This window comes from Cibotium barometz, chromosome 41 (genome assembly GCF_041138505.1).
Source record: "Cibotium barometz isolate CiBa-2024 chromosome 41, ASM4113850v1, whole genome shotgun sequence".
NCBI classification, from domain to species: domain Eukaryota; kingdom Viridiplantae; phylum Streptophyta; class Polypodiopsida; order Cyatheales; family Cibotiaceae; genus Cibotium; species Cibotium barometz.
The window spans coordinates 37110607-37136506 of NC_141086.1; the positions used below are offsets into that span (position 1 = coordinate 37110607).

Below are 25900 nucleotides of genomic sequence, written 5' to 3' on the forward strand. Positions count from 1 at the left end.
GTAGCTTTAGCTTGTGTCCAGATCGCTGAATGTGCCATGTACATGTGCAAATCAAATTTTTTAAATAAAAATGTTACATTGGCATGTTAATATTCTAAATATTTCATCTTTTTGCAGGGAGCATTGCAGATCTTATCCCTTCAGTGCCAGGTCTGACCCGCTACAAAAAGGATACTGTAGTGAAAGCATTCTCCAAGAAGAAACTTGCAGAGAGTAAGGTTCTGGATGAGAATCGTATAACTGAGATTAACTGTCTAACTACATCAAGACTCTGCATTTGCCTGAACACTTTACACGTAAGTTCAACACTTCTCTTTCCCTAGCTTGTTACTTGTTCTCTCTTCAATCTTTTTGTTGTTTTTTTCCCTTGTACTCCAGTTGAGCTTCATTGTTAACTTGTGTCATCCATGACTGCTTCTTGAGCTCTCGCCATTCTGTTTGGAACTGCTTTGTGTTATAGTTATTCACGAAAGGTTTGCCCATTCTGCTTCAAGGTATCTCATAAAGTGGTATAGTTCAAGAAAGGGTGGTGCATGCAACATATGCATGGAATCTTTTTCAGCATGGCTTCTGCAAGAACCTGGAAGATGGCAGTATTTTTTCTGTCATTTCCTTAAAAAGAAGGAATGTTTATATCAGTAACAAGGATGTGGCTGCTTAGAAGCACATTGGTCTTGACAGCATCCAGAGCGGTGCAGACTGTTTGTATGGCCCTGATCCAAGGGCTGTTGGGGGTCTGTTCCTGGGGGACACAAGCACTTGCTGCTCTCCTCTTTGAAATACCTCTTTGAAATACCTCTTTGAAATATCACAGCTAGTTAGCAACGGCCGAAGAAAGGAACTAACAATGGCAAGTGCTTGGTCAGGTCTCTAGAAGCAAGTTTTAGGAAGAAGGATAAGCCATGTGTAGCAATCCCACAAATTGCTTCAATGCTTCACAATTATGCAGCCCCAAATCCTAAACAGCTAATCGATTTCTTGATTGTGTCAATTACGCAAATCCCAATTCAACACATCCCATACTAGACAGTCCCAAATCCTAAACAGCTAATCGATTTCTTGATTGTGTCAATTACGCAAATCCCAATTCAACACATCCCATACTAGACAGTCCCGTCTGGCCTAGGGGCTGGGAGGTGGCTAACACCTTTTAAGGCTATTCCCCTTTGGGCGTCACCCTTTAATACCTTAATTAATGCAATCTTTTTCACATTAACCATCTCACGGCCACCTTTCTAGACTCCCTAAGGAATGTTTACATCCTCAAAAACAACATTAGGGGATCTCCTAGCTTGCCTTCTCCTTGTTTGAGCTTTCTCTGGCATATCTTAACTTCCTTCCTGGCATATCCCTCTACTTTGCAAGATATTTCAAGAACTCAATACGTTTAGTATGTATGGTTCTCACATCAAGAATCTTTTTTCATTCATGTGGAAGACCAGGTGGTTTTGTGATCGCAAGGAGAGGTTTATCATCTACCAGATTACTTTTATTTCCTTGGTTTCTTCTTAAGCGATAACATGATATAGTAGATATTCTCGCTACCATTATGGTAGCTTTATTTGGTAAGTAACCTTATCTATCTTTCCAAGCACTATGAACGGGCCACAACACCTAAAAAATAGCTTAGGGCATTTACTTGTCTGCAAGGTTTCTGAAGAATTTGGTACCTTAGAAAGGCGTCTTTATCTTTAGTAAACTTAATATTTTTGTGATGTGACTCTATATAATTTCTAGCCCTATTTTGATCCTCCTTTATGTTGTCTTGAGCCATCTTAATCATTTGGTTCATATCCTCTAAAAAGGCTATAGCCGTTTGTACCTTTCCTTTTTTGTTTGCTGTTGGAGCTCTAAATTCAAATTCAATGGACTAAAGCCTACTGCTGTGGGATTTGCAGTGTTATAGGCTAACTCTAATATTGGTATATACTCTTACTGTGCCTGTTGATTACGTATGTATGAAGCATATCTACAACAATCTAATTGACCATCGGTTTGTTGATAGTAAACTATACTTTGCATTGTTATAGGCAAATTCTAATATTGATCTACAAACTGTAATATTGATATATACTCTTTCTAGTTAGTGTGCCTCTTCATATCACATGTATAAAGCATATCTTCAATGATCTAACTGACCATCTCTGTTTGACCATCCATTTGTGGATATTCATCTGTACTTAAGTGCAACTTGGTATCCAATTTGTGATAGACAACTCTATAAAATTGGCTCTCAAGTCCACTTTTTCAGTCTTTAATAATACTTAAGCTCCATCATGTAAGTGCCCCAAGAAATCTTAGTTATTCACTTGATTAAACTACAGAATTCAAAGTAATAGGTTGTGTTAACTCTCGGTAGGTTAAAATGGTTTCACTTGCCCGACCTATTGTAAGGCGCTTTGCTATCTTACCCGCACTTATCTTTTGTAAGACGTCGGTGGACTACATAAAGCGGCCTTTTCTTGAGCTTAGTGTCAAGTAGGGAAAGTCTAAGGACTTCGGGTACATACTTGCTTACGACTAGTAATAGAGGCCGGACTATTTTTAAGTTTGGCGATCCTAGTGTTAAAACTAGTCACACTAGGCCATTCCATGCTATTGGTATCACCCAAGATTGCCCTATGTTGATTAGGAGGTTACACTCCAAAAAACATATAGCTTTTGGAGTCTTAGATGTGTTTAGGTCGTTTTTTATTTAGATTTGAAGTTTACTTGCATTAGGGCATTCTATTTTCATAACTTGGAAGGGGAAAATCGTGTTTTCTTGGTGATTTGCACGATTTTGAAGCCCTTAAGGATTTGATCTTGTTGTGTTTAGCCAAGGATTAGCTTAGCGCTCCTTTAGGTGTGGATTAGAGTGGGATAGTAAATTGTGTTCATGCATTGTTTGAATTGGTGCTTAGAAGTATGAAAATCTAACAAAAAACAATTAAAAAAACACTTAATTACTTGCATAACTACCATTAGCGAGGATTAGGATCCTTAATTATCCCCATCAAGTTCAAAAAATCTCAAAAACTTCAAAACTAGGCCAAAGCAACTCTCGGGTTGGGATATGTGAGTCCATAGTCCGCGACAAAGATGTGAAGCTTGACATGTGAATCTGTAAACGTGAGCTTGGAGATGTGAGCTAGGACACGTGAGTCTAGAGGTAGGTATACCTTATATTGTACCGATCTATTATTACTGCTTTAAAGACTTGTAAGGACATACCTACTCAAGTTCTTGAAGGATTTTCTAGTCATACAATATATACCAGTTATAAATTCCAAGGATAATTCTTGTTCTTTACAATTATTGGAGCATTAAAGTTTAATTATTATCCAATGATTGCATATCAATCCTATCATAGGTCTATTACATAAAAGTCTGTGCCCTAAGTTGACCTATTTCATAAAAATAAAGTAAATCATTGGTGAGTGTGCAGACATGAGTCTAGACACATGAGCTTGCAGATGTGAGCCACTTGCAGACACCAGCTTGGATACATGAGTCTAGAGGCGTGAATTTAGAGACATGAGCCCATCACAAGGAAGGGGTTCAAAAAACCAAGAAAACTACTATTTTCGTTGGTGTAAATAAAATAAAATTATATATATATATATATATATATATATACATATTTATATATATTTGCAAAAAAAAAACTTCAGGAGAACAAACGTGCCTGAAATCAATTTGAGACGTGCTTTATGAAGCACTATAGACTGTTTCATGAGAGTGAAACCCTTGATGCGAACCCGATCTGCACTTATCGTTGAAAATGATGATACATTCAACTATAGTGCATCAAAACATACTTCCTTAAACCCACTCAGTCTTTGGTGTAGCATTATATGGTAGTGATGTGTGTGAACACACTTCGGACCTCCGGGGTACTTTTTCCCTCAATAGGAGGTTTTTTCCCCGTGCGTATGTACACCCTCTTATCTACTCATTTTGGGGTGTGTACTTATCTTTTTGTATCTGACACACATTTGTTCATTCTAATCTAGTGAGTTTGTGTACTCTCAAGTTTCTCTATCATGTGTGTGCATTGTTGTAACCCTAACCCTAATTCCAACAATTGGTATCAAAGCTGGGTTCCTTGACACTTGATCTAGTAGTCTGTCTCCCTCCTTACGACCCTGTTTTTCCGTCTTCGATTGCGATATTCTCTTAGGAGAAGAAGGTATATACTGTAGTCATGGTTGTTTCTCGTACGCGTACGAACCTGTTCGTACGGTACGGTTCGTACGGTACGATACCGCACGAATTCTTACGATATCGTACGGTACGATATGCAAGGTATGCCCGTTTTTAGCCGTTGCACCGCCGCCGACTGCGCCATTTCTTTTTCAGTTTTGTAGCCGTTGTTGTAGCCGTTTGCTGGCCGTTTTGGGCATGCTTTGTGGCCCATGTGTTTGCTTGGCCCATTGGACATGCTTATAAAATGCCCACCCCCTAAGCTTCTCTCAAAGCTCTAGCCTCTCATTACTCAAGTGAGTCGTGACCATCAAGCCTCCCCCTCTCTTGAGTCTTGCTCAAGTGACCATCAAGCCCCCCCCTCTCTCTCTCTCTCTCTCTCTCTCTCTCAACTCTCAACTTTCAAGCCACTCTCTCTCCCATAGGCCCTCTCTCAAGCCTCTCTCACCATGGAGGACATTGAGGATATCCGCCATCGACCGATGAGAGACATCTTTGGATAGTGATGTGTATGATGCTTACCTTTGTTGCTAGAGTTTTCCTCCCAGATGTTATCCATTAGGAGCTCCTAGTACCGTACTTTTCCTCACAGTTATTTCAGTTTCAGTTAGTTGTTTTTTAGCTTTTCTTACGTAGACATTGTATCAGATCCACCAATTGTTGTAACCTTTTTGGTCTCATAGGTCATTTTGGCCTTTTGAAGACGTTAATATATCATTTCATTTCATTTCATTTCTCTCTCTCTCTCTCAAGCCTATCCATCTCTTGAATCTTCTAACTTCTCTCTCTCTTACAATGACAAGGGAGAAGAATGAAGCCTTCAATGTGCATGCTATCCATGTAGAGAAAGCCGATGGAAAGTCCAAGTCATATAGGTGGACTTGTAAGTATTGTGGCAAACAATACACAAGTGGAGTTACTAGGCTTCTCCAATATGTTGGAAAGGTGGGGGGGGCAAGTTGCGCCATGCAAGGAAGTCCCCCTTGCTATATCCGATGAGATCTACAACAAGATCACGGGTGGATTGGGTGCTCACTATGATAGTGGTAGAAGCTCAAGGGCGGATGATGAGGTCATTTCCCCGCCTTGTGATACATTCTCCCCCGCCGCCTCCATCGGTGCCACCTCCATCGGTGCCGCCTCCGCCTCCTCAAAGAGACAAAGGCTTGAGTCTCCCATGAGGCAAGCCACTCTAGCCCAAGCCACCGGGGGGTTCTCTTCTTCTCTATCACATCTCCGAGAACGGCAACGGCTAGCGGATATAGAGATTGCACGCACCATTATTGAGTGCAATTTCTCATTCCATGTGCTCAAGGTAGATCAATGGAAGTCAATGGTGAAAGCCATTGCAAATGTGGGCCCATGTGAAGGATGGACCGGCGTCTCCTATCATGACATGCGCACGAAGAGGCTTGTGGATGAGAGGGAGAGAATCGATAGATCTCTCAATCCGGTGTGGGCGACATGGTCCAAGTATGGGTGTAGCATCCTCTCCGACGGATGGAGTGACCGGAAGAAGAGAGGCATCATCAATATACTTGTCTCTTGTCCTCTTGGCACATACTTTGTGCGGGGCGTGGATTCCGAAAAGGCGGGGAGGAAAACATCGGGTGCATTCATATATCGCCTTATCAAGCAAGCCATCATGGAGGTAAGTTTCAACTTTCAAATTGCACTAAAGTCTTTAAAGTTTAGGCTTTAGTATATGTGATATGATCATATGTGGCTATATCATGAGTCATGACTCAAGTCTCATACCGCATGCGCTCATTGCATCCATTCATGTGCATTGTGACATGTAGGTTGGATCGAAGAACGTGGTGCAAGTCATCACCGACAACGCTTCAAATTGCCGTCGGATGGGGAAGTTGCTCGAGGAGGACTATCCCTCCATAGTATGGACGCCTTGTGCCTCCCATTGCATTGACTTGCTCATGGAGGATATGGGCAAGTTAGTGTGGATGAAGGAAGTAATGACGGAAGCTATCTCTATTGTCACCTTCTTCACCACAAAGGTGAAGGTGCTTGCCATGTTCCGCGAACATAGCAAGTTGGAATTGAAGAAGCCTTCATCTACACGCTTCGCCTACATGTGGCTCCTCTTGGAGCGCCTCCACGATGTGAAATCCTCCCTTCGCCAAACAGTGGTCTCCACAATGTGGAATGAGTGGGATGAGCGAGAATCGGCGGAGGCCAAAGCCATGCAACGGCTTTGCCTAAAGGAGGAGTTTTGGCAGTCGGTCCGCAATATTGTCATTGCGGTCATGCCCTTATATAGGGTATTGCGGATGACTGACATGGAGGGAGCCACCATGGGCCTTCTTGTTCACTTCATGAGAGAGGCCATAGCAGAGTTATGCGTTTCTCCTTCCATCGACGAGGAGAAGCCCGATGGTATGTTGGCCATTGTGGAGAAGAGATGGAAGTGGATGCGAAGACCTATCCATGGTCTTGCCGCTTTATTGCATCCGGCTTACAAATCACCCGCCCTCTTCACCAACGTGGAGCTACTTGAAGCCCGAGATGCTTACTTGCCCAAAGCATTGCCGGAGGATTGCCATGGGAAGTTCCTTGAGGAGCTCATAAGCTACAATGACCAAAGGGGAGGAGCCGCGTTTGCATCTACTACCTGTTGGAAGAGGGAATCCCTTGTGAAGCCCCTCTTTTGGTGGGAGACCTTTGGGTATGCGCTCTCAAGCCTCCAAAAGGTGGCTTTGAGAATCCTAGCTCAGGATTGCTCTTCAGGTGCATGTGAGAGGAACTGGAGTTCCTACTCACTTGTACACACGAAGTTACGTAATCGCTTGAGCACGCAACAGTTAGAGCGGCTAGTGTATTGCCGCGCTAACTTGCGCATGGTGCGCGCAATGCAAAAGATGGAATCGGCGAGACAGGTATAAGTTACAACTTATAAGTTATAAGTTATAAGCATTCAAATTTCAAACTTCAATGTTTATTGAAATTTGGAACCAAATTCTAATACATTGCTTGTCACTTGATCATTGTACAATGTAGGTGAATGTGGATGCATTCAAGCTCACAGGGGGCACTCTTCAGAGTGTAAACAAAGTGCAAGATGAGGAGGAGGAGAGGATCTATGCAGAGATCTATCGAGAGCTCGAGTCGTTTGATCGACGACCTACTCGCACTCGTCGTGGGCGTGGAGGTAGTGGCAGAGGAGTGCAAGTAGGAAGTCGTGGATGCACGGTTCGTGGTGCTCCCAGGGACATAGTGCATACCTATGTGCGGCATGGATCGGGTAGCTCCACACTCGCTCTTGCAGATGAGGATGCTCCCTTTGGCTTCTCACATGAGCTTAGAGAGCCCGAGTTCGATGATGAGGGCAACCTTCTTAGCGATGGCGACTTCGGCGAGGCCACTGATGTGTCCTCTTCTCATGAGGATGATTTCAACGAGAGCTCTGATAGTGATGCCTTTGTCTAGTCTCCCCTTGGCCCTTGGGCCTTGGCTCTAGCCTCTCTTTTTGTACTCGCGCCTAGCGCGCATGATCGCATCGCACCTCTATACTTTATGTACTTTTGTTTGTCACTTCAAACTTGTTTAGCTGTTTTTAATGATATTTTGGTTTGAAACTTCTTCTCTAGACTCTACCCTTCCAAATTGAAAATGTCTATGTTTGTAGGTGTTCTTTAATAAAAAAAAACCGTATTTTATCGTACCATATCCCAAAATTTCATATCGTACCGAATATTTCCGTACGGTATCGTACCGTACGGTATCGTATTTTCGTACCGTGACAACTATGATTGTAGTGTTCTGTATACGAAGTATACTTCATTTTCGGGGTCTCGGGCGCATTTTGGGCACCGCAAAGTTTCTGTAGATGTTCTGGAGAGGCGTCATTTTGGATTGGTTCTGCTCGATTTTGGGTGTTTGGGCTGTGCAGTAGCAAAGATTTGGCGTGGAGCAGCATCTACAGTGTCTTCAATAACATCGAGTATCATACTTTCGCTAGTAACACTCTATTCTCTACTCTGTGTTATTTTTCATACACTTTGTAGGTGATTCAGTCAGTTGGCAGCCATCCGGGATTGCATTCAGTGAATACTGAGTACTTGCAGTGTGTTGAAAGATTTTGCATTTGGTAGACAGTCATGGCTGGCAGTAGTGATATATTCAACATGTTGTCTGTTGAGGACAAACTTAATGGGACTAACTATCCATTGTGGTCGTATATGATGAGACATGTACTGGTTGCTAAAGGCCTTTGGAATGTGATCAGTGGTAGTGAAACTCGTCCTGTTTCACAACTACTAGTGCAACCAGGTGCTGTAGGTACATCTCAAGTAGAATCTGATATAGATGTGGCTCCTCCACATACACCACCAGTACCTCTCACTGCTGCTCAAATGAGATGGGATGGAAGAGATGCTGTGGCTACACCTATGGAGACAAGTACTCGACTTAGTCTTCAAGATGCAGGAGACTCTTTTGATGCTAGTTTGTATCAGCAGGGTGTTGGATCCCTTCTTTATGTGTGTAACACGAGGCGAGATATGCAGTATGCGGTCTCACAGTTGAGCAGATTTATGCATAGCCTAGGTACGAAGTATTGGCAGGCTGTTAAGCGGGTTTTCCGCTATTTACAGGGCACTTAATATTTTGGATTATTTTATCCAAAGGGGGGTGAGTCACAACTGCATGCTTTTATGATTCAGATTGGGCTGGATATTATGATACACGAGTGTCCACTAGTGGGTTTTGCTTTGGCCTTGGTGATTCATGTATATCATGGCTCAGCAAGAAGCATCCCACAGTGGCCACTTCCAATTGTGAAGCTGAGTACAGGGTAGCTTTTACAACTACAGTTGAGTGTGTGTGGTTCAGACGCCTTATGGTTGATCTGGATGTTGGACAGTCATCTAGCATTACGATTTTCAATGACAGACAGAGCGCATTAGCAGTTGCGAGGAACCCAGTGTTTCATGCTCACACAAAGCACATTGAAGTGCATTACCACTATGTCAGGAAAAGACTCTATGCAGCAGAGATCAGCTTGGTCTATGTACCTACACATGACAACATGGCAGATTTATTTACGAAGACCCTTCCTGATGAAAAGTTCGAAGCTTTTTGTAAAGCTTTGGGCTTACTGCCTTTTCAGGATTGATCGGCCATACCCTGTACATGTTCACTCCAGGGGGGGTTTGTAGCATTATATAGTAGTGATGCGTGTGAACACACTTAGAATCGTTGGGCCACTTTTTCCCTCACTAGGAGGTTTTTTCCTCCGGGCGTATGTACACCCTCTTATCTACTCATTTTGGGGTGTGTACTTATCTTTTGTATCTGGCACACATTTGTTCATTCTAATCTAGTGAGTTTGTGTGCTCTCAAGTTTCTCTATCGTGTGTGTGTGCATTGTTGCAACCCTAATCCTCATTCCAATATTTGGTTCTAGCAAACGACGAGCACTCAATAGAGCACTTCCCTGTTAGGAAGTCAGAACTCCTTTGGATCCACCTCCAAGAGCGAGGAGCTGTGGGATGAAATGAGCCAATTGAATAGAAACGTGAGTCGAGGCACAACGGAACACGTGGAAATAGAAGCCGCCATGGTTTTAGGAGCCCAAGACTCTCCAACTGGTTTTGTAAACAGCGCCATAAACTTCATGAAAAGGGCACTAAACCGTCCTATCTTTGGTTGAAGCTCAACGAAGGAACAGGGGTAGGACTAGGAACCTCAAGGTTTGCTCCCTCAAGAAGTGGTTAAACCCTATCCAATGCCACAATGTTTCAAGCTGTTGGTGTCGATCGTGAGCTGGGGTTATTCCAAGCTCAGCATGACCAACAAGCTGCCCAACAACAGCAATTATGGCAATCAAGACATATCTTTTTTGTTATACCATTAGGGACAAGTGTTCCTCAAAACACATTGAAGCAAGCACACAGTGCAAGCGAGAGTTCCACTTTCCATAGGAGCTCCTTATAGAAGCGTCTTTCACCACGGAACCGAGTTCGAGTGTTGGGGTAAAGGCATTATGCCCACCCTTGTAGTGTGTACAAGCCCATAAGTTATAGTACATAGTACACTTAGTACTTTTAATGTACTAAGTGCACTATGTGTACTAGTGCAATATACATGTGTGATAGGGGAGTCACACTCTCATCATTCCTTGATGAGTTGACTTATCCCCACATCTCTCTCTCTCTCTCCCTTCTTCTCTGTGTGTATGTCTCCCACATGAAACTCTAACCCTAATTCACTCTCCCATTCAACTGGTATCAGAGCATTCTTGATCCCCTCCCTCTTCTTATGATGGCTGCACCCTGTTTTTCTCTTACAGAACTGTAGAGATTCGCTTCTTCACTCTTCGCCTTCTTCTCCACCTGCGCCTTCCTGCTATCTGGCTTCTTCGTGGAGCTTTGCCATTAGCCCACTGATCACAGTGCGCAAGGAAGCAGTGTGTGTGATCGTTGAGATAGCAGATCGTTGAAGCACAAGGAGTCAGCGCTGTCAGGGCAGGCGTGTCAGCGCTGGGCAGCACACGTACGAAGGCGGACACGTAAGCAGGCGTCCAATTCAGGCGGACACGGAAGCAGGCGTCCAATTCAGGCGGACACGTAGGCAGGCGGGCATCCATCGAACATGCCTACGCTTCGGTGAGAGTGTCGTCGCGTGTAGCGCTGGCTACCGGTCGGAGGCGGCGTCAACAAGCAAGAGACCCTGTGGCGCATTCGACTGGTTCGCTTGCCCATTCAGTTGCTGCCCAGCAGGAGCCACGCTGCCCAACCAGGCAGCGCAGAGAGCTGCCCAGCCATCCGTACCTGAACAGCAGCCAGGCGTATCCGTACAACTGCAGCAGCAACAGCATCAGCATCAGCATCAGCATCAGACGTGCCCCCTCGTCTCCTGCAACAACAAAATCTCAGAGAAATTCAAAAATTAAGAGGTATTTGCTTCAATTCTTTGGGAATTTCTTATCAATTCAATCAATTGAGCAGGTACAGGTGCCAAATTGCTCAAATTTTGAGCGAAATTGGCAAAATTGGGTGACATTGGTCACAATCAGGATCAATTTGCAAGAAATTGGATGTCAAAATTTGGGGCTTTTGATGTATTTGTGCAATTGAGCATTCATACATGCTGTATGATGTGAGAAATCGCACATTCGGGCAAAATTGCAGCAAATTGCAGTGCAAATCAAGGGGCTTTTGTGCCGATTGGATTGATTTGCATGCAGGCACTCGCATTTGATGCTTTGGGCAATGTGTTGATGCCTGTCAAGCACTCAATGTGCCTGAAAATCAAGGGGCTTTCATGTATTGGATGTATATGTGGCCAGGGGGAAGCACCGTGAAGACTTCGGATGCCTTCATGTGCGTCAATGTACCATGTATGATCAGCAATTGATCTTAAATCAAGGGGCTTTTCAAGATTTTATGCTTGTTGAGCTTGGCAAAGCAGCAGGCAAGACTTTTATGCCTTGAATCCTCAGAAATCAGCTTGCAGTCAAGGGGCTTTTGCCCAATTTCTGTTCGGGACTGTTGTATGCAGTGGTCGGGACTATAAAAGTCTGATTTTCACTCATTTGGACAGCCAAGAGAGCATTTATTGCTGCTGTACTTGCTGGTACAGATTTGGTACAACTTTGTGCAAGTTTTGGCATGGCTGTACATTGATTTGAGTGGGGAAAAGGTTCATTTTCAGCTGCTGTACTTGCCGGTACAGGTTTGGTACATCATTGGTGAGCACTTGGTACTGTTGTACAATACTTTGGAAGGGGAACAGAGCACATTTAAGGTGCTGTCCTAAATCTGCAGCAACCAGATTTTGGTGATTTCATCACATACAGTGGGAGTAGAGTTGCATTTGTGCTTCCGCAGTGGGAGATAAACTTTGGGAGAACAACTGTGAGCACTTTGTGTGCTTTTGGTGCAGTGTTTGCACACTTGCAAGGAGTCGGGCATTGACAGGTTGCATATTGCTATGGCAACCACAGGTGAGAGCTCTTCATTGCTTCACATCAAGAAGCTTAAAGGCTCACATAACTATGATATTTGGCAAACCCAGTGCTATAATGTGTTGCTCCAGAAGAAGCACCACAAGCCCATCAAAGAAAGGGGTGTAAAGCCCGCTTCTCTTATTGCTGAAGAGTGGGAAGATATGGATGAGCTACTTTTCAGCATTCGTGAAGAGAAGACAGCTTGGGGAATGTGGCAGAGATTGCAGGACTTGTATGCCCAGCAAAGTGCCTCAAGCAAAGTGTATTGGTTGAAGAAACTCATAGGTCTTCAGATGAAGGAAGGGGCGTCTATGGCAGCCCATCTAAATGAGTTTAATGGTATTGTCAGCCAAGTTATAAATCAAAAGTTGGCAATGGACGATGAGTTCAAAGCCACCTTTCTCTTATGCACTTTGCCAGAGAGTTGGGACACATTCAGGACAGCCACTAGCAATTCAAATGCTATGCTGTCATATGCAAATGTTGAGGGTGCTCTTCTTCAAGAGGAGATGAACATGAAGAACAATTCTGTTGGAAAGTCCAATGCAATGAATGCACGCGGGAGATCCCAGCAAAGGGGTTAAAGCCAAGAACGGGGAAGGAGCAAGTCTCGCTCCAAAAAGGACTTGGAATGCCATTATTGTGGCAAGAAGGGACACATCAAAAAGCAATGCTACAAATGGAAAAATGATCAAAAGGAAAAGGGAAAAGGCAAAGACAAAGACAAAGACAAAGATGAAGCCAAAGATGTAAAGCTAAAGGGCAAAAGTGGAGTCAAGATTGAAGAAATCAATGTGTCACATGCAAGTGACAGTGACGATAAGGTCCTATTCACGTCTTCACTTGATGCCCGTTCACTTCTTACAGGAGATGGTCATGGTATGCACTCATGGATCATTGATTCAGGTGCCTCCTTTCATGTCACAGGTTGCAGAGACTTGTTTGTCAGGTATACTGTGGCAATGAAGGAGTAGTTTATTTGGGTGACAACCATGCATGCAAGATTCTTGGCAGAGGTGATGTGAGGCTTGTGTTTTCAGATGGCTCACAGCTTATGCTCCATGATGTCAGGTATGTGCTTGAGATCAAGAAGAACCTGCTTTCTACTGGACAGCTTGATGATGCTGATTATGTTATACCTACCACATTTGGTCGTGGAAAGTGAAAAATTAGTAAGGGCTCACTGGTTGTTGCCAGAGGCTCTAAGGTGGACACTCTTTACTTCTCATGCATGCAGGTGTTTGTCACCATGCTAATGTAAATGCAACCGAGCTGCCGGAAATCTCTATGTGGCATAGCCGGTTGGGACACGAGTGTCAAAGGAATGGAGCAATTGTCTCGTTTGGGTTACTTGCCTTCTATAAAGTCTTCAAGTTTTCAGTTTTGTGAGCATTGTATATATGGCAGGCAACTCCAGTGCCCCCACAAGAAAGCTCTTGGACAGAAAGATGCTCAGTTAGAGCTTGTGCATACGGATGTATGTGAGATGCCTCAGCTTTCTTTGGGAGGGGCAAAATATTGTGTGTCATTTATTGATGATGCCACACGCAAGGTGTGGGTTTATCCTCTTCGTTTGAAGAGTGATACATTCTCAGTGTTTGAGAAGTTTGTTGCTCATGTTGAGAATCAAACTGGCAAAACACTGAAGGCTTTGCGTTCCGACAATGGTGGAGAGTATATGTCCAAACAGTTTCAGGACTTTTGTGATGCTAAAGGCATCAAGAGGGAGCTCTCTACTCCTTATGATCCTCCACAAAACGGGACAGCAGAGAGGATGAACAGGACCATTCAGGAGAAGGTCCGTTCTATGTTGTCACATGCTGCATTACCTCATGGTTTTTGTGCTGAAGCTATTATGACAGCCGTTCACCTTATAAACAGGTCACCTAACACGAGACTTGGTGGGAAAGTGCCAGAGGAAGTATGGACAGGGAAGCCTCCGTCATACAAGCACTTGAGAGTGTTTGGTTGCGTTGCGTACGTGCACATACGCAGGGAAATGCGCACCAAACTTGATCCTAAGTCTCACAAATGCATATTCCTAGGATATGGTGACAGAGGTGAAATGGGGTATAGACTTTGGGATTCCGTGAATAGAAAGATTATACGCAGCAATGATGTCATTTTTTATGAAACATGCATGTATAAGGAGCCTGCAAGGCAACAGGAGCCTGGCAGAGTCATCTTTGATGATGATGGACATCATGGACAACAACCAAGGGGTGTAAATCAGCCATTACAGCAGCAAAACCAGCCCTTAAATGGTGCTGAAAATGGTCCAAATGGACAGCCAGAGATGGCAGAAGATATCCCTATGGATATCCCACAGTTAGAGGAGATACCGGGCATGATATTTCAGCCTTATGGCATGGAACAGGAGCCACCAATAGGTGATATGCAGGCTGGACAGCAACCTGCAAATGATGGTCATTGGGTACGGAGGTCCACTAGACCCTCCAGAGCCCCTGATAGGTTTGTTCCAGGGGTTGACTACTTGATGCTCACTGACTGTGGGGAGCCCTCATGTTATAAGGAGGCTTTACAGAGGGCAGACAAGGCTCTTTGGGAGCGTGCTATGAAGTCAGAGATGGATTCTCTGCACAAAAATGGAACATGGAAGTTGGTGCATTTGTCAAGAAGGTTTTGCCTTGGAAGTGGGTTTACAGGCTCAAAGTTGCACCAGATGCAAAGCCAAGATACAAAGCCAGGTTAGTGGCTAAGGGCTTCAAGCAGGAATATGGTGTGGACTTTGATGAGATCTTCTCTCCAGTGGTCAAAATGACCACACTTAGAGCTGTATTAGCTTTGGTTGCTCATGATGATCTGGACTTGATTCAGATGGATGTGAAGACTGCTTTTCTTCACGGTGATCATGCAACAGCCAGAGGGTTATGCAGTAAATGGAAAGGAGAAGCTTGTATGCAAGCTGAAAAAGAGTCTTTATGGGCTCAAACAGGCACCAAGGGAATGGTATCATAAATTTGATACATTCATGAAATCCCAGAAATTCAGGAGAAGTGACATAGATCACTGCTTATACACCAGGAAAGCTTTGGATGGCAGTCTATTGATCCTCATCTTGTATGTTGATGATATGTTGATTGCCGGGAAATCTCGTAAGGAGATGGATGCCTTCAAGCAGAGGCTGCATCAAACCTTTGATATGAAGGATTTAGGTGATGCAAATCACATTTTGGGTATGCGGATACTTCGGGACAGAAATCAACATGTGTTGTATTTGTCTTAGAAGGAATACATTGGCAAAGTTTTGCAGAGGTTCAATATGGACGGGAGGAAGAAGACTAGTACTCCTTTGCCTCCATATGTGAAACTCAGTGCTATGGACAGTCGACAGCCGGATAGAGACAGGGCTGATATGGCCAAGATTCCGTATGCTTCAGCTTGTGGCAGTCTCATGTATGCCATGGTTGCTACTAGGCCGGACATTGCATTTGCAGTGGGAGTAGTTTCTAGATACATGGCTAAACCTGGCAAGAAGCATTGGGAAGCAGTGAAAGGTGTCATGAGATACCTGAAGGGCACACAGGATATGTGCATTTGTTTTGGCAAACAGGATGCATTAGTGCATGGCTACACGGATTCGGATTATACCGGTCATCCAGGTAACCGGAAGTCTAGTACCGGTTATGTGTTTACATTCACAGGAGGTGTTGTGTCATGGATATCCAGGATGCATAAGTGCACTGCCTTATCTACTACAGAGGCCGAGTATATTGCAGCCAGCCACAGAGGCTTGCAAGGAGGCATTATGGCTATCTCGGTTAGTGGTTGATTTGGGTTATACAGGGGATATTCCATTGTTGCATTGTGACAGTCAGAGTGCCATCCAGTTGGCAAAGAACCTTGTCTTTCATGCAAAGACGAAGCATGTGGATGTGAAGTATCACTTCATCAGAGAGGTGATAGAGAACAAGCAAATTCAGCTTGTTAAGATTCATACGGATGACAACCCGGCTGATCTGTTGACAAAGAGAGTGCCTCCGGAGCGGTTTGCTCATTGCAGACACTTGATGGGCATTGGATGAGGCCAGTTTCACCCTTGATATGGCCTTGTATATTATCATGTACATGCTGATTTTTCTTTTCCTTCATTTAAGGGCACTTTGCCTTTAAGTGGGAGGTTGTTGGGGTAAAGGCATTATGCCCACCCTTGTAGTGTGTACAAGCCCATAAGTTATAGTACATAGTACACTTAGTACTTTTAATGTACTAAGTGCACACTGTGTACTAGTGCAATATACATGTGTGATAGGGGAGTCACACACTCATCATTCCTTGATGAGTTGACTTATCCCCACATCTCTCTCTCTCTCTCCCTTCTTCTCTGTGTGTATGTCTCCCACAATAAACTCTAACCCTAATTCACTCTCCCATTCATCAGTTCTTCTCTATTTGGACATGGAACATGGAATAGGAGGGAGGGTAAAGAGCGAAGGATTGGGACTATCTCAAACCAGATGAATCCACAAGGGCATGCAGACCTGTCCTTAACTGCAGTAAGCCTACAATCTCAAAGCCAGTTCGACATAGGACAAGTCCCATTGGAAACCACACAACCCAACCCCATGTGGCGCAAAGAAATCCCAAATCTTGAAACAAAGGGTTTTTGTGCAACCACTCCCTTACGCTCTTCCACTATGTGAATATGCAGAAAGTATCTACCGTTGGTAGAGTTTGCAATACAACAACACATGGCATGCCTTCACGGGAAAGGGCATGTTCGAGATTGTGTATGGCAAAGTGATATTGCCACCCATCCTATGCACTAAGGATGAGATCTTTGCACCTGATTAGTATGTTAGAGATCTTGATGTTGTCTTTGCACGAGTGTGGATAGCCATTGCTCATTCACAAGATAAGCATAAGAGGGCTGCTGTGATAAGCATAGAAGAGAGGTGGACATTAAAGAGAATGATTGGATATTGTTAAAATTTGAGAAAGCAAGACAAGCCAGGAAAGGAGGGAGCATTCCCTAAGCTCTCTACTAGGTATTACAGGCCTTTTAAGGTGATCAAGCAGATCAATGTGATTGCTTTCTGGCTTGCATTGCCTGATCATTGGAGGATTCACAATGCCTTTCATGTGAGTCTGTTGCAGGAGTATGTGGGGCCAGAGTTGCAAGAGCTGCCAGAGGTTGATGAGCAAGTGGAAGTTCTTCAACTTGTGTTTCACAAAAGCTACCTGTTGGTAAGCTTTCCAGATGATATCTTGTGAAGTTGAAGAACTATTTGCCTATTGACGCGACTTCAAAGACTACCCACAGCTTCTTGAGATGCATTTGGAGGCTTTTTAGATGAGGCCAACTGTTTAGAAGCTGGGGGAGGGGGGGGGGGGGGGATGTCACTATTCGGCCGCCTAAGCAGTCTTTTGCTATTTTGTGCCAAGGTACGGGAGGCCAGGGAGCGTCGTGTCACCCGTAGCGAGGCCAGAATTGCATAACTTACGGGAGGTCAGGCCTCGTGTCACCCGTAGTGTGGCTAGGACATGGAACCCACTATCAGGGATCCTAGTTTAGGCTTCCCACTAAGCCAAATCCATGCTTTGGAAGACTTGCTATTTACAGGTTCCAGGAATAGAAGATATATCCATTGCATAATGTACATGCATGCATCTCTCTCATCCTATCTCACTTTTGGCAGTTGGCGCTTCATTGCCAACCTCTCCTTCTGCAAGTCGACTCACTCACAGGTGTTCCCCTTAGCCGTTGTGCAGCACCTGCGCTTGACTGTGTACCTGCAAGTACCTGCTGTAGCCACCTACACCCTGTTGTACATGTGTGTGTACTTGCAAGTACGTGTTGTAGCCACCTGGACCTTGTTGTACCTAACTGTGTGTCTGTTGAAACTCTAATTGTACTTGCAAGCACATGCTGAAACCCTAATTGTACTTGCAAGTACATGCTGAAAACCCTACTGTACTGGCAAGTACATTACTGTACCTGCAAGTACATGTTGAATATCATCCTACATCTACAGTACCAGATGTATGTGATGTGAACCAGCACCAAGTGTACCTGTTTGAGTACCTGCTATTGACACTGCGTACTAGTACTTGTTTGTGTACTCGTATTAGGGAGGCTTGAGCCACGGTCTCTGCGAGGGTGCGAGCTAGGGTCAAGGACGAGAGTGCCTAATTGTGCATGGTCTTGGAGTGACAGTTTCACGGTTTCTTCCCTTTAGGTTTTCTATCGAAAATGTAAACCATGACATAATATAACAATGAGTGATGGGTGGGTTAGGAACTAGAACAAAAACTCGGGGTACCCCATCAAAAGTGGCTGTAACCACTGTGGAAGCAGACGAAGGTAATGCAAGAAGGTCATGTACTTCTAGGACTTGAGCAAATGCAACTTCTATGGAAGCCAACAGCTCCCAATACACCTGTGGAAGGGGAGGAAATTTGAAAGAAATCAGAGTGAGGTGTTGATTGTCAAGAGGACAGAGTCCAATTGGTACTTGAAGAAGAATAATTTCCTTAGGCCAAGGGGAAATGGCTGCCAGCAATAAGTGCCTGAGATGTGGCTTCCGGGGAGTTGAAGTCAACGGGGAGCTGACATTTCTTGTGAGTGGGATTTTTTTAAATGTTTTACATATTTGTTGCCAATGCCATTTTCATGACCTTGTAGTTTGTGCTTCACGTGCCCATTGTTCTTTGTTCCATCTTAAAGGTATAGTTTGGTTGTATATTTATATTCTCTGCACAGTTATAAAGAACAGAGAGTGCCTTTGACCTTAGTGCATCCTTAGTTGATTTATTCATGCCTAGACCTTAGTGTGACCCTTTAAATTGATTTTTTAGTTTTCTTAGTGTGACCCTTTAAATTGATTTTTTTGTATTCCAATTAGATGTAAGCTTATTACGATGAGGATGAAGAAATAACCTATGGATGAGCATAACTCTTTTAATTTTTGAGAAATTAAAATAGTATTAATTAGTTTTTAGAGAGAAAACATGATTATGCAAGAAATATGAATTTAGATGACCATAAAAGAGTCTAGAAATATTAATTTATATTAGTTTTTAGAGAGAGAAAACAGGATTATGCATGAAATATGAATTTAGATGACCATAGAATAGAAATTCTATATTGCACTATAACGCTGTCGGGGTCAATTGCAGATTTGACATGAAATGTTCATGCTGTGGCAAGTGGTGTGTGGTTAAATTATGGCATTTCTGCTCTTGTAGATGATGCTAACTCTCTCCATCCATGCAATCCTCCAGACTTTCCTCCCCGGCCCCTCCACAGCCTGTAACCCTCAATCGAGAGAGAGAGAGAGAGAGAGAGAGAGAGAGAGAGAGAGGGGGGGGGGAGCACCGCCTCCGTATCACTCTCCCTCGTGTTCCTCCCCGCCCACCTCCATGCCCTCCTCCAGACTCTCCTCCCCTGCTCCTCCTCCACAGCCTGTAACCCTCAATCGAGAGAGAGAGAGAGGGAGACAGAGAGAGGCAGAGGTGTTAGGCGTTTAGCCTGCACGATTAGGGATTGTCAGGGTGCTACTCGCTAGAGAGGGATCGATTCACACACACACTTAAGGCAAGATTGCAGGGCCTCCTTGAGAGAGAGAGAGAGAGAAAGAAAGAAAGAAAAATATATTAAGCATCTACTGAAGACCCAATGGACCTATGAGACCAAGGTGATACAATAATGTCCATGGCATATCTCATCATGGAATGGAAAATAAAACAGAAAGAAAACATAAACATAGAGAGAGAAATGAAATGAAATTTTATTATTGTCTTCGAAGGACCATAACGGGTCCATGAGACACATGTCGAACATACATGAATACATAAGTCGATGCGCTCGGGAGCCTCATCGGAAAGCATAATGAAACTGAAATGTGTGAAACTAGAACTGAAATTGAAATGAAAATCAAAAGGCTATGCGGCATGCTATAACTGTACATTATGAGAAGCTTGTCATGCCATATAGGTACTCTTGAGAGCTGGGCCCCCTCGTCAGGTGCACCATAATAGTAGAAGAAGTCGTGCCCCTCCACCTCTCCTCCTTGGATCAAGTGGATAATCTGGTCCCTTGAGAGCCCACGATCCGTAGGCGACAATGGAGGGTCCCCCCCGAGGTGTCTCTGTCTGAATGCCCGTAATGTCCTCTGGCATCGTGAGACAGGTCTCCTGTAGTGGCCTCTATGTAGGTGCTCTATGCGTCTCTGCTCAATCATCTCATATGTGCATCGTCGTGGGTACAACAGTGGTCTCTGCAGCCATGTAGGGTCCGGAATCTGTGGATCCTCCCTGTGAGTCTCAGTGTGGTCTGGTTGGCTGCCTGGCTCCTGGGTCTCTCGTGCATCGTGAGTCTAGTGGCCCTGCATTGTGAGAGAGAGAGAGAGAGAGAGAGAGAGAGAGAGAGAGAGAGAGAGGGGCTAACACACAGTAGCACTACTCCGATGAGACGAGAAAAAATGCCATTTGGGTGACCAGTGGCGAACATGCCGAATGAGGAGGATTCATGAAAATGCAATACTTCATATAGGCGTTAAAAAAATTAAACCCACGAAAACGTTTCAACTCTTTGTTGCTATTTAATTAATACAAACTTAAAAAATATGATTTTGGTTGCATATTGATGTGCATGCTTTCAAGGGAAGTTTGGGCGTGCGTGAGTTTTTATCACTTTATCCCACGAGGTTTAAGTCCGGTTTTTGGTGTGTTTTGTCATACATCCTTGTTAGAAACATGGTGAGCTAGACTAAAGTTGGAAACTGAAGTGAGAGAAGACAAAGACACACTGAGATACTTCCATTGATGTGACCCCTTGAATATATAGGGGGAAAGTACAAGAGCTGAGCATGAGTGCATATGGGATAAATCCCTGAGTGCCACATGGCATACACTGAGATGACCAAGACTAAAAGTACTCCTAGTGAGCATTTAGTAAAAGTACTCCTAGTGAGCACTTAGTTCCAACACCCTCCTTAAGTGATACTAGGAGGACATGACTGACAAGATGACAGATGACAAAGATAGATAATAAGGCAAGATGAAGAGACTGATGATGACTGATGACTAGACAGACAGACAAGCCAAGATAAAATGATTAAGACTGAAAGACAGAAAACATAAGACAAGATCCTTAAGACACCCCTCCTCAAGTGATATCCTCATATGGGTCCACAAGGGTAGGGACAGAAATGGATCATAGACTTAGACATAGACAATTGGCCAGTAGATGAGGTCTCACAGACAAAGAGACTGTCAGATAGACATTAGAGAGTTTGGCAGCTAGATGATAGATGGGGACATAGACAAAATGCCAAAGACATGTGGATAACTAATCCACAAAAGATAGGCATATAGACAAGAGAATGACTGATTGTTGACAGACTGAGTGACAGACTGAGAGATGGACCTCAAAGATTGGCTCAAAGACAGACAGATCCACATGGCCTACATCATCGGTGACCAGAGGTGGTTTTCAAAGACAGAGAGAGGACCATAAGATATGGGTTGTTACAGTAATGACTTGCTCAATATCTGAGCCATCTCCACTATCTCTTGAAACCTTCTTTATGAAATCCCAAAGACCTTCTTTCATAAGATGATACTTGACTTTCATTTGCCAAGTATGAAAATTTTGCCCATTGAACTTATCAATGGATAGGAATGACTGAGTAGATGTAGCAGCCATTGGGAAGGTCTTACCACTGGTGAGATGTGGCAGTGTCTAATCCTGTACAAAGATAGAGTGTAGACTAAAGAAGATAGATGAGAGGTTAACTTAGCATGAAAAGAGAGCATATGAATAAAATGAAAGCATCATTCCTCCACTTTTGAAAACGCAGGTCTGCTGGACAGCATTTGGGGCCACTTCGTTTTGCGGCAGCCTTCCAAATGGTATGTCTAGCTAACCCGCAAGACTAATCGGAAAAATAGAATCGCAGTGAAGATTGAAGAGTTCTTTTACAGCCCAGTTTGTAGAACATCATTTCTTGTAGAGATCAATGTTCTCGCCCTCTTCGTTCTGCATCTCGAATCCATGTGAACATCTCCGGCTCCTTCTCCACGATGGTGTTGCTTCAGGGGCTATGAGCTTGAGGCCGGGAGATCAAGAAGCGCATAGGGTTTCGATTAGATGGCTTTCTGCAGAAAAGATATGAATGCGGACACATAATAGCAGAGATTAGGGTTTCTGCAGAAGAAAAAAGAGGTTGTCATGGTCTTGAACCACGAATCGGATAAAGACCAGTGTAAAAGTGCTTGCAACCACAACAAGGAATATCTTAGCCTTGGGCGGCTGTTGCTTGAACCAAAGAAAGTTGGCTCGTGGAAGCCACTCTGCCGCTTATTCAGGCTCTCGAGTCACAAGACGAAGGCGCTGCTGACAGATATGACGTAAGACGAAGGCGCTGCTGACTGATATGACGGGCTGCAAAAGTAAAACGCTGCTTTTGAGAGCTACGCAGAAGGGATGGAAGATGAGCTAGGGCTGAAAGGGAAGCTAGGTGGAGACCTGCTCCGATACCATGTTAGAAACATGGTGAGCTAGACTAAAGTTGGAAACTGAAGTGAGAGAAGACAAAGACACACTGAGATACTTCCATTGATGTGACCCCTTGAATATATAGGGGGAAAGTACAAGAGCTGAGCATGAGTGCAAATGGGATAAATCCCTGAGTGCCACATGGCATACACTGAGATGACCAAGACTAAAAGTACTCCTAGTGAGCACTTAGTTCCAACAATCCTAGGAGTCTCCTTTTTTAAAAAAACCAAAAAAAAAAAACAGTGTGAAGGTTTTAGTCAATTCTGTTTGTTGTCTATGATCAACTTTAGAAAAAATAAAGTGAAGATATGAGTTGATCCCATTTTTTGCAGTTACGATTAAAGTAAAATAAAGTGAAGATATGAAGCAGTCCCATTTGTTGATTATGACAACTTTGTGAAACAAATTGGTCTATTGTTGATGATTACTCTTAGAATTCCGCCAAGCACCAGGCTGTTCTTGTTAATCTAGTTGGGATTACTTCAAGAAGGAATGTGTGTGAGAACACCAACATGTATGCTGTACAGCACTTGTTTGTCAGAAGTGATGCTCTTAGTTTTCATGTCTGTTGAATGTGATTTCGTTGCTTTGCAGCATCTGTTGTGTAAATCAGATGCACTAGAAGAAACCATCAAGGAACGTTGGTTAAGCAAAAGGACTAATGATGATCAGACTTTCTTACTTTTATCATCCCATGGTACTAGTCCTTTATTTACTTGCCTTGCTGGCTTCCTGAAGAAAGGTTTACTCTTAAAATGTAATGAATTCATCAGCTAAAATGTTTGGTTTTGTCCACCAATGAGTTTATCGCTATTCTTGTGAATCAAACATTTTTTATGACGAACTTTTTGAATCATTTTGTTTTTCATCAGGAAGCTTGACAAGTGATGGGGATTTGAGATCCAGACATCTTTGTAGGTCATCAGAAGAGTTTGCTGCTGGGCTTGAAAGCTGCAAGAAGGTTATAAAAAACTCAATCGACAAGTTTTGCGAGTTTGCAGGTGTGCTTTTTGCTAAGGAAGATATCACTAGTTGCTCAGATGAAGTGACTGATTATAAAGCTTCACTACTTTTTGCTAAGGAAGCCTGGTGGAAGGTATCACTAGTTTCTCAGATGAAGTGACTGATTATAAAGCTTCATTCTTTTTGAAGGTCATGTTTAGTTCGAAAAAATTGCTAATTGTTCAGATAGAGGGATTAAGCAAACTTGGTTCTTGTTAGATGCCTGCTACTGAAACAACAAATGGCTTAGCTAGCACCATCAACAAAAGCTTATGCTGATCATAGTTGCATCCAAACTACGTTTGGAACGTTCACTAACGTTTGGAAACGTAGTGAACGTGCACTTTTGATTTTATAGGTTAAAAAAATGGACGCAAGTCAACATCGTTTTTTTTTTAAATATTTATTTTACGTCAGTTTTTTTTTCGCTTTTCCTTACGTGCGTGTGGCAGCCTCTGTGTGGTGCTCAAGTCTTCTCCTATGGGCGTCTCTATGCGGCGCTCAAGTCTCTCTCTCTCTCTCTCTCTCTCTCTCTCTCTCTCTCCCTCCCGCAAAAGTGAAACTAAAGGTTGTATAGTATTAGTAAGTGCTTTAATGTTCATTGATGAATCTTCAAACTTTATATTTCAAAATTTCATAAGTAAACTATAAATTTTGTATATATATATATATATATATATATATTAGGGGCAGCGTTCACTACGTTTGGAATCTTTTCAGCATGTTTTCCAAATGTGCTAAACGTATCGTTCACCACAATTGGAACCACCTTGATGCTTATTGACTTATTTTGCAGGTACAAAGATCATATTCTGGGATATGAGAGAATCTTTCATTGATGGTTTGTACAAAACTTGTGTCTCTCAGTCCAAGATGTCAAAGATTATCAGCGGACTCGATTCGGTAATAATTGTTTCTGTGCTTCCATGTCACATGCAACTGATATCGATCATGTTTCTCTTCATAACCTTGTAAATCGTACTGTTTTGAACTTGTGACTTATTTATGATTTATTCTGATTCAGCAACCATCATGAAACTGGTAAATTCTGCTGTTCACGTGTCTGATGGAAGTCAGTAACACTATTTACCATCCACTTAACACATTTATAATAATTATTTTAACTTTTTGTTACATTTATCCATGGAATGTTGGGTCAATGGTGTGATTTGAAGAAGAAAATAAAAAGCCATCTGAGCTCTACAGTAAGAGCTGTTACATACATCAATGGGCATGCATATCTGTTGAAATGTGAGCAGAGAAAATGTGTTGACTTTGGAGTGACAGTTGTGATTTAGATTTTTTTTTTTGGGTTGTCCTAGAATAGGTCCTTCTATTAGTCAAGGGAAAAGTTCTCCATAATGCAGATCACAACCCTCAATAGAGGCAACAAGGCTCAAACGGTCCCTCATGAAAGGTCTGGAGAAACCCTGAAGAACAAAAGGAGGTGAGGGTCTCCCTGTCTGCCTGGCCGGTTTTGGCAGGATCATGCGAGGTCAAGAGAAACCCAAAGAACAAAAGAGGGGTGGGGCTCCTGCTCTACTGGTCGTCCTCCGGGGAGACTCTTCATTGGATATGGGGGAGGCACACAGGGGCACGTACTGCTAAACTGGTCCATCTCAACCGTTCCCCCCCGTGCACCCCACCGCAAGTAATGAAGGTGCCCGATCTCGAAGTGTCCAAGAAAGTTGCAGGGGGCTGCCCCAAGCGAACGGAGTTGGCTTTAAGGTGCTCCCATCTTCCTTGAAGGTTGTGGGTGATGTCTGCCCAAATAAAACGAATAGTTTACACTGGCGAGGCGATGGATCTGTCAATGCTCTCACTGCATCTAGCACTCCAAATTGGCGAGGCAGCGATTCTGCTGAGCTCCCACATCTGGCTCACATGAGAATCTGAGGCCCAATGGGGTGGGCACACGGATGTAACCCACTTTTGAATGATGAATTGGAATTTGGTGTCCCCAGGAACTATTAGGCTGGTTGGCTGGGTGAATGGGCATTTGTCTGTGTCAATTTTTCAGGCCTAGTGAGCATCGGTGTGAGTGAATGCATATGAGGCATGGAACTAGCAACACCAGACATGGGATCATGGAGCCTGAAAGTCCATGCCTGATTTCCACCCATTGGCCAGCGCAATTGGGAAAGCAGAAAGCCAAGGGAGGCACTCAGGCATTGTTGCCCATCTCTGGGTGGACACACATGAAAACGCAAGCTTATATGATT

The 25900-nt window shown here is 43.6% G+C and overlaps 2 protein-coding genes across 3 annotated transcripts in view; both read left to right on the top strand.

The window, feature by feature from the left end:
* The window catches only part of LOC147614926 (protein unc-13 homolog), a 207599-nt gene that overhangs the window by 160397 nt on the left and 21302 nt on the right, over positions 1 to 25900 (top strand). For both annotated transcript variants that reach the window (XM_086780241.1, XM_086780242.1), the window contains exons 19-22: positions 118 to 296; positions 23271 to 23373; positions 23549 to 23677; positions 24475 to 24581. In XM_086780241.1, the coding sequence (XP_086636367.1) occupies positions 118 to 296; positions 23271 to 23373; positions 23549 to 23677; positions 24475 to 24581 (518 nt within the window). The remainder of the gene's footprint in view (positions 1 to 117; positions 297 to 23270; positions 23374 to 23548; positions 23678 to 24474; positions 24582 to 25900) is intronic.
* On the top strand, positions 5934 to 7629 carry LOC147614928 (uncharacterized). The gene is made up of 2 exons (XM_086779746.1): positions 5934 to 7079; positions 7201 to 7629. The coding sequence occupies exons 1-2, from the start codon at positions 6045 to 6047 to the stop codon at positions 7627 to 7629; spliced, it is 1464 nt and encodes a 487-aa protein (XP_086635872.1). The 5' UTR covers positions 5934 to 6044.